The 12,566-nt window shown below is 38.6% G+C and overlaps 1 protein-coding gene across 1 annotated transcript in view; it reads right to left on the reverse strand.

Annotated features, from left to right (window-relative positions):
- CEP192 (centrosomal protein 192) overlaps nucleotides 1-12,566 on the reverse strand; it is a 71,295-nt gene that overhangs the window by 39,356 nt on the left and 19,373 nt on the right. Inside the window, 11 exon segments of the mRNA XM_032107687.1 lie at nucleotides 36-795; nucleotides 797-1,060; nucleotides 2,675-2,805; nucleotides 2,934-3,057; nucleotides 4,606-4,797; nucleotides 4,881-4,945; nucleotides 7,741-7,881; nucleotides 8,258-8,594; nucleotides 8,850-8,990; nucleotides 10,115-10,269; nucleotides 11,352-11,484. Coding sequence (XP_031963578.1) covers nucleotides 36-795; nucleotides 797-1,060; nucleotides 2,675-2,805; nucleotides 2,934-3,057; nucleotides 4,606-4,797; nucleotides 4,881-4,945; nucleotides 7,741-7,881; nucleotides 8,258-8,594; nucleotides 8,850-8,990; nucleotides 10,115-10,269; nucleotides 11,352-11,484 — 2,443 coding nt within the window.

Genomic DNA, 12,566 nt, shown 5'->3' on the forward strand with positions numbered 1-12,566 from the left:
TCAACCACTAATTGCATTTATATAGGGTTACTTACCAGTACTGTTCTGGAAAGATGGGGAGAGCTTCTCAAAAGTTACATGTTTTGCATTCCCACCACATGGAGTACTGGCATCCTTGTTTCTCTTCTCTATATTGGCATTTTGCTTCCTCTCATCATTGTTCAATTTCTGCATAGGCTTGGCTGTTGAAGAACTTACTGAGACATATTTACTAGATTGCTTGGCAGGTTTTAAGTCACTGAGGGATGGAGTGTTTTCTGCACCTCCCTCCACCGAATCATTACATGGTTCAGGAACAGCATTTGCTGCTTGATCTACTGTTTCTCTGTCTTCCCCTATACAGCGTGTACTAGTGAGATGGCTGTTCTGGTAAGCAAGCAGATTTTGCTGTGCCACTTCCATTTCTGCTGCTATGGGAATTCCACATGTGTGGGCCTCACTTCCATGAAGTGTCTCTGATCTAACATCAGCACCCATTGACCGTAAATGTTTACTATTCACCAAATCTGACAACTTTTCTGAATATTGAACATTATCTGCAACTACGTCTTCATGGCTGGGAATACCAGACAGACTAGAAAAATTCTGACTGTCACTTTCTTCAATAAGATAATCCAGCAAGCGCTTCTCTACTCCTTGCTGTTTGCTATGATTATTCATCAAGTCTTCTGCAAGACCATCCTTATGTTTATCTTTACCCAGTAAAAAGGTATCAGATGTAAGGTTCAGGACAGATGCTTCGTGTTTCACAACACTCTCGTATACACTTTCATGTCTGTTCCCATCTGTTTTTTTTGAGGTATTTTTCCATGTCAAATGCACTATTTTCCTCATTGCTGGATAATACCTCATTAGCAGAGAGTTCAGCCTCTTTAACAACTCCAGGAAGGACACGTGTTCTTTTACTTTTATTGGAGAGTGCCATCATCATAGCAGCTAGCTGGGAAGGTTCAGCACTGGTGGAAGCATTAGCAATAGCATTTGCAATTGTGGTGATACTCAAGACAGAGTCAGAATGATTAGATAAGGCATCCTCAAATTTGTCTTTATGAATCCCATCCTACAACAAAACGAGTTAAGCACCACAGTAAGAAAATTTTTGTTTAATGTTTTGTTTCTTGTTTGCATTTCAGGATATGGCAACATATTAACATTCCTCATTCACGCATCTTTAAACACCTGTCAAGAAGGAACACTGCCATAGACATAATTCTCATTCTCCAGATTTTTTAAGTCTACTCCACAAAGGCTTTTTTAGATTAGATAAGTATTGCCTGCTAGGAAGCCTTAGATCCTGTGAAACTTTTAAAATCCTAAAATGCTTTAGTTCAGTTGAAAGAACTGGGAATAAAATCCTATCAAGGACAAACAGCAGAGAAGTTACCATGACCAAATATACAATAACTTCCCAATTAACTTTAAATCATCTGCCTCTACAGAGAGAAAACAAAGCTATTCCTACAGCTTTCTCTATCACTCAAGTCTGATTTCTTCCTTAGTTTTCACACTGACTATTCTTAGCAAAGGATATGGAGTAGGTAGACAGTTATGTCCAGAGCCCAGTTTCTTTCTGTCTCTCTCAGATGGACACAGACTCAGGAAGAATTGAAAACACCTGTCCTCCTGTAGCTATGCATGCATGACTTCACAACATCCTCATTAGAAGACAGACAAAGCACTGAGCAGACAAGTACAGACTGAACACCAGCTGAACTGCCAGGCTCAAAGGGTAGCTCAGCAGCACCGAGTCCATCAGGAGGCCAGTCACTCACTGGTAGACTATCCTGGGGATCAAGACAGGGGCCAGTACTGTTCAACAACTTCATTAATGATGTGGATGATGGGGCAGAGTGCACCTTCAGTAAGTCCCATCATCATACAAATTTGGGAAGTATGGCTGATATGCCAGGAGAATCAGCTGTCATTCAGAGGGACCTTAACAAGAAAGAAAAATGGGCTGAGAAGTTCAAAGGGAAATGCTAAGACCAGCACTTAAGGAGGAATAACCCCAGACCCCCATACAGGCTCTGGGCCAACCAGCTGGAAATCAGCTTGGCAGCAACGGGCTTGAGGGTCCTGGTAGACAGGAAGTCGACCACAAGCCAGGTGAAGAAGGTCAACAGCATCCTGGCCTGCATTAGGAGGAGTGCTGCCAGCAAGCTTAGGGAGGTGACACACTCAGGCAAAGAAGGTAGATATCTAGGACTACCAAATTGAAAAGACACCTTTTTTCAGACTTGCACCATGTTCATATTCCTAAATTCTATCAACTAAAAGATTTTATTCCCATGCTAAAGATAAGTTGTTTCATTAAAACAATAGAAGGGGAAGACACAATTGGAATTTAGAAACTTGATCACGGAACATCAACAGACTACAAGTCTCTGAAAAACTATGGGCTGACAGACTGAGCAATTCCAAAAGTGAAGTTAGAAGAAAAAGGAAAATGAGATAGTGATAGTAACATCTGACTTACTACAGCACCATGCCATTCTAATGAAACTATACTAAGAAACAGGGGCATCTACTAGGATTCAAATGATCAATATAAAAAGCAGTGAGCTGATACGAACATCCAAATTTAGCTGTATTCAAAGAAACAATAATTATTGGAGTAATTCTAATTTTGTTTCAGTTCATTGTTGCACCATAAAGAAAAACACAAGAGAAATACCTTTGCTTTACTTTTGGTAGCAGCTTCTGTATTAATGTTTTCATGTATTCCAGCAGTAGTATCCACCCTATGCCCTGAATCTTCAGAGCTGGTAAAATTTGCATGTTCTTTTGTTTGTGCTTCTAAGTCATCTAAGAAAAAAGCAAACAAACAAACATGGAATTTATTTACAGTAAGGAAATTGTCTAAAAACCTGCATTCTTCGGATACACATGCTCCCTTAATGCCCCATAGAAAAAAAAAGCTGTTCCATAACTACCTGAAAACACCTCAGACAACTGTGAAATCTCTTGGCCGATGTCACCTCCTGATGAATCAGACTGCCTTAGCAAAGCAACAGGCTGCCTTTTCTTCGGGGATGTAATATAGTAACCAAAAGATGGCTATAAAAAAAATCCCAGAATACAGCATGAGTAAATTTAATAATTAACAAATAGGTTCAATGGGCTTGCAAAGCAGTTTTGGCCCACAGTGCCTGCTCAGTATATCTCTCACACCACTGAGATGTGCCTCCTAGCATTGCAAATGCCTAATCTAAATACATACACTACATTTCCCAAACATACATAAAAGAAACTAGCAACTGGCATGGCTGAACCCCAGCTAGTGACTAAGCACCATGCAGCTGTTTGCTCACTCCCCACCTCCTCCCAACAGAAAGAATTGGAAAGAACAGGTAAACCTTGTGGGTTGAGATAAGAACAGTTTAATAATTGACACAAGATATAAATGATAATACTGGTAATGAAAAGGAAGGAGAGGGGAATAACGCACAAGAGAAACAACTGGTTCACAATACAATTGCTCCCTGCCCCCAGACCAATACCCAGTCTGTCCCTGAACAGTGATCCATGGCTGTCAGCCAACTCCCCCAGTTCATAGACTGAGCAGGATGTTCTATGATACAGGAATACCCCTTTGGTCAGTTTGGGTCAGCTGTCCCTGGCCATGCGCCCTCCCCAGCTCCTTGTGCACCTGCTTCACTGGCAGAGCATGGGACTCTCAAAAGTCCTTGATTTAGAGTAAGTACTACTTAGCAACAACCAAAACATCAGTGTGTTATCAACATTATTCTCATACTAAATCCAAAACACAGCACTGTACCAGCTACTAAGAAAAACTATCTCTATCCCAACTGAAACCAGGACACGATTTACTTTACCAGTTACTCAAAATAAAGAAATAAAGTACATATGCTCACATCATCTCTGCCTGGAGGCATGGTCTGCCACTTGGAATGCTCTTGTCTTTAACATTCCTAAGCCTTGGAATGCTTAGGACAGAACATGCCAACTCTAACAATTCCTCATGACACACATGAATTACACAAGCATGTGTGACTTCTTCTTCCAATTGTATACACTTCCCCACCTTTTTTTTTTTTGTCTGAAACACAGATGAGATCCTGTCTACTGACAGCAGATGAGAGAAGCACCAGGTATCCAACAGATGCAAGACAGTATACAGATGTTGGTAAGTCAGAATCTAGACGATTACATTTTTTACTAAAGTTGGGCATTGCCCAGATAGCACATCAACTCTCAACAATCATTCAGAGATGCCCTCACTGTTCAAATATCCCTGTATTGAGCAGCATTTCACTCAACTATGTGGATAATTTGCTGGGACACTCCAACAAGCCTCCTGTATATGATGTACTTTTCTTCCCTCTAATCCTACACATAATTAGTTCCTGACCAAAAGGTGAAGATCAACACTCATCAGTAACACCAGCCAGCACTTCACATCCAGAAATTCCAGCGGGAAACCAGTCAAACAGACAACTGTCACAGACACAGAGAATTTCCTTCCAAAATCAACTTAGAAAATTAGATGTGAAAAAGAGCTGGTTACAAAATAACAAAACTAGCGCTACTTGTTGCTTATCTTGCCTTTTCCTTGTGTTTCAATATTAATATTTAGATACATACCCGCTTCACATCACTGCCTCCACCAAGACAACCAAGAGCTTCAGATCTCTGACCGAAGAACTCCCCCAAAGACAAACGTAAATAGCTGGCATCTTTATGAAGATCAGATGTTCTCGGCAGAAAGCAGCTATTAGCAGATTTCCATGAAATATTTGCTAGTTCAGATGCATTTGGACTGCCTACCTTTCCTGCCTGCAAACAAAGAGATTTCAGAAATTGCAACTTGTAAATAAATTAGAAAAACTATTTCTGTTTGCATTGAGATCATTAGTTACCTGCACAAGCCTGTGTGCTTTCTCAAATTCTTCCTGGTCTTGTGCAATCATAGCTGCTGCTTCAGCTTAAAACCAAAGAGAACATTTATTAAAATAAGGCATAAGTTACTAAGTACTGTCATTACTATTTGTCATCATTAAATTCAATTTGATGGAAAGTTATTGCATATATAATTCTAGACCTGAGACAGTCTGGGACACACTAGGAATTATTCAATCCCATTTTGGTGAGAAAAGTTATATGAAATTAGTTTTAAAGGAGTGTTTGTGGGTTCTTTAGAAGCCAAAGTAAAATCAGCATTTAGCTAACTAACTTAGTGGCAAATAAAGTAAGTTTCTAACAGCCTTAGCCCCAAGCTAAACTACAACTTTTTATAGGTTATGATACCCATGCCAGCTAGAACCAAGCACAATATGGCTAACTCTGATCAAACCTTTACTACATTTGGGGCTGAAAATTTTTTACATTAAGGTGGTACTTTGGAATTGCAGCAAAAGAAAGATACTGGCTTGTACCAGTTCATGAAAAACCCATGCAAATTAACAGCCCAAATAACTCAATCTTACTTTTGAATTCAAATGCCTCTATTATTTTCACAGTTACCATCTACAGAACAACTAACTCTTAAAAGTCTCTTCACCAAAACGATGTGAAAAACTGATCAAGAAGTACTGCTCTACCACCTGATTACAATGTAAATGTATCATTAAACTCATCAAAACTTCAAAAATACATGGCCTTGTACACAGAGGCATAGAAGCACAGGGCAAAAGCCGAGAATGGATGCAAACTTGTAAGGTGAATACAGCTGTTGTCCATAAAATTACTCATGGGAAGTCACAATACATACTCTGCGGAAAGAATTGAACAATCCAACTTCATCTCCTAAAGGCAATCTGGCACTATCAATGACACATTGTTCTATCCAGTTGAATTCTCAGGCAGTAGCAGTTCTTTATCTCTTCTATATGAGCCCTACAGCCTCCACAGACTTTCTGAAGCACCCAACACTGTCAATTGAGCACTCCTGCACTATTCCATACAAGAACACAGTGTGAGCACAGTTTGCTAACAGAGAGACATGTCATAAATGAAACTCCAAAGAATCAGAGGTAACATTTCCTTTCTGTCCTTACAAATACAATTTCTTCAGCTGTCAAACACCACTGCAGACAGACAAGCAGACTAGCAGCCAGAAAAATGCCAACCACATGGAACCTGTCAGTGTGTTATCATCTACCATGCAAAGAGGTAAGTAAGCCCATTGACTTGAAAGCGGAAGTGTTTAAAAACACATCAGGTGGGAAAACCCTAAGTAGCCTTGGAAAAATTTCCAACAGTCAAATATTCTAATCACTCAACAACTCAAGTCTGAGATTCAGGAAGGTGTCTGAAATATAATGGCATTTGAAAAATAATGGAAGAGCTCTACATTACCGACATAGTAGATGGGGAAGTGTCTCCCAAATGGGATGATATTTACTTGGACCATCAGAAAACTACTACAGTGTTGACCAACATTATTTCAACCAGTCAACCCTGTCTGATCATTCATTCAAAATGAACAGTGTTACACAACATTCTCTTTGAAAGAAAGAAGAACCTTGAGTGGACCATGGACATTTTGAGAATACATTAGCCCATCCACATGGCAGCTTTGAAAACTAGAATAGATTAGGAGAAATGCTGTTGCACACATTGCTTGAATCTGTTATAAAACAGACGAGCAGACGACATTTTGGTGATAAGGAATCAACTTGTCTATGGGACTACACGTGTATTATCCAAGCCTGTATGACAAATATACAGGCTCTCATGAAGATCAGTCTGACATATCTTAAGGATAAAAACCAACTTTTTACATAAACAGAGGTTCAAAAAGCCTGGAATTCAAGGGAAGATGAGAGTACCCATAAAGTCGCTGTTGCCCCCAGGGACGGCAAGAATCACAACACGGAATTTCAGGATAAATGGCATTATTTAATTAACTACCACCTCGTTTATATAACTTGATTCACAGTAGAGAAATGACATTATTGGGTGCTTGACCATACACCTCCCAGAGTGACTGGCTGAATGCTACGATGCCTATTTCAAAGTATTTTCTTCAGTGAACCAAAACAATATCCACTGCACTCTCACAACACCCTGCACCTGCAAATAGTTTACAAAAGAGCAAACCATCTCTGAGCTTAGTTTGCGTGAGAACAGAGACTTTCACAGAAGACTGTAAAAGGTGGAAAATTTCTCTGCTAACTTTTTTAGCATCCATAAAGTCCCTCAATAAGCTCCAACATTTTTCAGTACCAGTACCATTTTCAGCATCAAGACATTCCTAAGGGACTTCACAAAAATACCAGCAGCTAGCCAATTCAACACTTTCAAGTCTCTCAAATTTTGACACTGTATTCACATTCTAGTTGATTTTGTAGTAATTCCTCATTTATAATTATTTCCTGTCTTATAAGCATTTTGCCATACAAAACTACTCCTCTTCTTTTCTTTCAAGAAAGGATAACAATAATTTAAGTCCAAAGGAAAAACTGTGGAAGTGAGAGGAGTTGCTTTAGCTCATACAATAGGTACCAATGGCAAACGTTAGAATGCTTTTTCTTTTGTTTTAAAGCATGCTTCATGGGAAGAGCAGGAAACACAGAAAGAAGCTATGAACTACAAATAATAGTATCACTACAGACCACTATCAACATCAGCTTTCAAATAATTTGCAGTATCTAAAACCTAGAGGCTTTGCCACACCAAATACTGCTTTGTTGAAGTGAAACAAAAAAAAAGGAAGGAAGTTTACTTAACATTATTACAGACAACAAGAGTTAACTAAAAAAGAAGAAAATTACATACAGCCAGTAATGAATTCCTCATTTAGTTTATCATATTCAGACACATTTAAATCTTGTTCTTCATCAAATGCAGTATAATATGCAAGATCAGTCACCCATTTGCCCTCCTCATTTTGATAGACAATGCTGTGTGGTAAATCACCTGAAAGATACAGCAAATGCTACATTATGGATTAAAATAAAAAGGAACATGGCAAAATGTCTTAATTTTGGATTAAGTTCCCTTGCCAGAAGTCTGCAACAAGTTCAAAAAACAGAGCTCAAGTTGCTGCAACTGCAAGCTTAAATTCATTTCATCAGCAAATAAGTAACAGTTAAGCGCAACATACAACAATCACTGTTTCTTAAAACAAAAGCAAGTCAGAATTAATTCATGCTACATTGGTTTTTATTACCAAAATCCTACAACTAAGGTAAAAATGCCTAGCTTACAATTTTATTTCTTTTTCCATGCAATAGAATACAGTCACAAATGCATAGGTTTAATGTAAAGACAGCTTGTATGTAAAACATCCTACCTTTGTCTGTGGTAGCTAAACTTAAGTTCTCACAGCTATCCCCAGCTGGAGACAGGTAAGTATCAGGAAGACCAACTTTACATTCAGTTGCATCTGTCTGAGGTACATTTGCACTAAGAACTTCAGGAGTGGTGTCACGTCTCAAAAATCCTCTTGCTGTGGGTAGCTCTTCTGCATTAGAAGAAGCAGCCTGACAGACTGAGGACTCTACTTCTTGCTTTGGAAGGACTTCTGAGACATCAGCTTTATGGCTGTCTATGAACTGGAGATACAGGGAATCTAATCGCAACTCATCAGCTGCACAGGAATCCACCACATCCCCAGCAGTCATGGAATTCTTCGGAAACAACAATCATTTGAAAAAGTGTCAGAAGCACAGTTATTAACTGCATGTACTAAAGTTCTAGATACAAAACAGTCTGAGTCCACTATGTTTGAAAAACATGCCTAAAATCAAAGTGGTATTATTAATTTTTTGTAAAGAAAGGTTGGGTGGTTAGCTGAAGATCTAACAAGTTTTCAAACACGCTGCCATCTTCTACTACAGTCTTACTCTACATGATTAATAGGAATTTAAATGGCAATTTCATACCATTTGCTGTACTGCTCTGGGCAGCATTTCTCTTTTCACAGGATATCCAGTTATCCCTTCATTTTGTGAATCTTCATCACTAGCATTTCCAGAGTCTATTCCAGCCACAGCCCTGTAACTGGCAGAATCCTGAAAGTTCTCCTTTAAATAAAAAATATAAAATATTTAGGTTCCACTAGAATATGCATACAAAAGGAAAAAAGAAGTAACACTACAGGGTGTTTTAGTTAAAAAATTCTCTAGTAGAGAAGAGACTAACAATACTTTGTTCACTCGTACAACACTGCCATAGCCAGCACCTCTAGTTTGCCTCTACCACCAAGGACAGTAGTTCCTGGCTATGCCAATCCATGCATGTGCCTACAAGAGCATACACAGCAAGAAGATGGGAGGATCTTTTCTTATTCCTACTACATCCTCTCATTCCCTTTAACATGGGTACTGTGTCATTCCTCTTTCCCTTCTGGCTGACCCATTGTTGGATGAGAGCTCCAAATCAGACTCAGAGCCATTTGTATCTACCCTACTGTATATCTACAAGGCAGTGAAGCAGGGACTTCTTTCACAAATAGAGAAGACCTGAGATCAGAGAGCAGAGCTCTGTTATTCTCACTCCTAAAACCACTTATCCCTTCCTTCATGTACTGTAGCCTATCCAGACTGTACTGTACTTGTACAGGGTTAACATCACTTCCCACACAGCTTGGAAACTCTGATGTCAGTCGGGAAATTTCTGAAATTTCAGAAGCTGTGGTTTAACTGTTTAAATCAATCACACTTTTCCACTCTGGTCAAGCATGAGACTGCTAGGATCACATCCATTGTTGCAAAGCCAAGAAAATGGAAAGGCATTTAATCCCTGGCAACCTGTTTGGAATGGAGCTAACTGTTGCTGAAAGGCAAACCACAAGCCAGCCTGTTGCTGCCCTACATTTAACTTCCACACACTTACCAATTACTTACGAGAATGATTAACTCTCCTTGAAACAAAAGTCTCTGTGTTGCTATACCCTTAATAATGCCTTGGACATTGCTATCCAAGATAGAAAAAAAAAAGTGATCAAAAAGATTATTTATAAACTTGTTGTATGATAAAAGAGAAGTGCCAGCATGTTGCCTTAATAGCTATAGAAACAAAAAAATAAAACAAAAAAACCCCAGTTAAAACTAATTCTGTTTAAGAACCTAATTAATATAACCACTGAAACTTCATTTAATATGTTTAAAAGCCATTGGGCATGCTGAGCTTTGAACTTTAAACCTACTTGCAGTAAGCCATCTTCAGAAAGCTTCAGTGCTGCAGAGCATTCTGAGAGTTTCTGCAAGTTGGTATCTCCTCTTATAATTTCTGGTTGTATCAGCTGCTCAAAATACGCTTCTAGTTGGTTATCCAAGAATTCTTCATCATCAATATCATCATCTACGGAAAGAGAAGAAAACCTCCTTTTCACTTTTAACTGACATTTTATATCACCTGACATACTATCAAAACAACTCCATAATTTACACTAAATACTAAATTGCATGATAAAAATAAAAAGACCAGTTAGCTTTACCAGTACTGGAACCCTCAGTAGGCAAGTATTTCCAGCTAATAGCTACCAACTCCTCAGGAGGGCAATTAAAAGTAACTTCATCCTCTTGAGTGAAAAAAGAAACAATAGTAATTTTCCTCAGCAAACTATTAACATAATTCTTATATGCTTAACACTCAAGTGAAGTTATGCAACAAGAAAGAACAAAACTTCAAAAGACAGTCATGACATTAAGTAGATGCCATGGGAGAAATGCACAGCTCTACTTGACTGCAAGGCTACTTGATCTCACAACGGTAAACCTATTGATCACTCTGCCTTCCTCATTGACACATCTAACATGCCCTGTCATCCTTCATGTCACGGGCAAAGTCAGCTGCATTAATGAAGAAGAGCATGTTTGCCCTTCTGCAGCAGCCACTGGAAGGGCACAAAAAGTTCAAAACTCTTGCTTAGTGATACAGAACTCAAGCTCTCACTTTTATGCCTGCAGGTAAACTAGACTTCCAACTTGGATGTCAACCCACACATGCAGTACCTAACGAGAGCTGAACTCAAAACTCAAGCAAAAGTCCTTTTTAACTGCATGTGGTGTGCTCTTCACCACAGAATTTTATCTCTACTAATCTGAACTGAAAATGTAGCTGGAGTTACCACTTCATTAAATCAATGCCCACACTGCCACCTGTATCTTTGATTCACAGTAACTGAGGACTGTTGTTTAATTTTTTAGATTAAAATTCCAAATGTGACCTTCTCTGACAAATTCAATAGCTGCCTACTCCTGTTACTATTTAAAAAGTCGGTTTTCCAAAGAACAGTTTTCTTTAATATTGTTATACTACTTTTTTTATCAAGCACAATCCAATATGAAATACTTCAGTAAAACAGAATCTTTCTTCTCAAGTATGCAATAACATTGAGTCAGAATTACAGACTCAGACTCAAGAGTTATAAACACACCTACCAGTGGAATCTTCATCTGAGCTTAGAAGAGATGAGAGTTTCTCATTCTCCAAAAAACTTGAAAGACTATTGCTAAGATGAACACTTGAGATAGCACCTTCTATCAGCTTTTCAGAGGGTTCAGATGGACCAACCTGCAAAAAGCACCCATAAAGAAATGTTTCTAGAAATTACAAAAGTGTCAAAAGACACTTCATGAATTCAGTTAATAATAAGCAATCAATGAGGTTAATAATATTGCAAAACTCCGCACACACTTTTTTTACTTATCCCAGGAGACACTCCAATTCCCATGGACTTTGCCTGCTAGCTTCCAGAATGGATGCACACAAGAAACACGGGGATCATTAAAGGGGATGAGCAAAAAAGCATCTGAAGGACACCAAAGTCAAGAGACTTCAAAATAAAGAACTGAAACGTTGCGTTAAAGAGTTTACACTTGAAAAAACTGCCTTCCATCATTCATTGAGCTGCAATCCCAACTTAAATGTACAAAGACATCTCTCAATTGTTTCCTATGCTGTTAAAACAGTGCTTCTTCAGAAATTGTATACACAGATCCAACCTTTGCTGGAAATTTCTCTAAATGAGCACACTGAATTACTCAAAAAGTAGTATTTCAGCTGAATCTAGCTAACAGCAAATATTCTATCTTTTCTATAGCTGACTGATTTTTAAAAACAGCATGATGTAATGTCTGGTACAGATTTAGTCTCACATTCTTTGTGATGAACAGATAATGTTTGACACAAAGCAAAAAAAGTCAAAGTTCAGAAAGTAAAGAATTTGAAAGGAAAATTAATTATGGTTTTCGGAAGGCAGCCTGCAAGCATTCAACTGCAACTCACTGAGCACTGTGGCCCCTACAAAAATCAAATGACAGAAAACTAAATCAAAATACTAGTTGACACATTAAGGAATATGTATTGGACAGCATTTGGCTGCAACCTGATACATGTTTTCCACAAGGAACAGGAGATCTCCCATTCCTGTCTGTATTGTATCTCTGCGCCCAAAACTGTCAGCGTCTCTAACACATCTCTAACATCTCTAAAAACAGGTGAAGCACAACCCCACCTGTCAATACCTGCAGCTATTTGCTAGCTCTGGTGTTGTCTACTTCAATTTCCAAAAGCACTACAAAAAATTTCTCAAAAGACACTTCATTAAGGTAGACTACAACTGGGATAAAATGCAAAGTCCTTACACTGACATA

Source organism: Corvus moneduloides, chromosome 1 (genome assembly GCF_009650955.1).
Source record: "Corvus moneduloides isolate bCorMon1 chromosome 1, bCorMon1.pri, whole genome shotgun sequence".
Classification (NCBI taxonomy): Eukaryota; Metazoa; Chordata; class Aves; order Passeriformes; family Corvidae; genus Corvus; species Corvus moneduloides.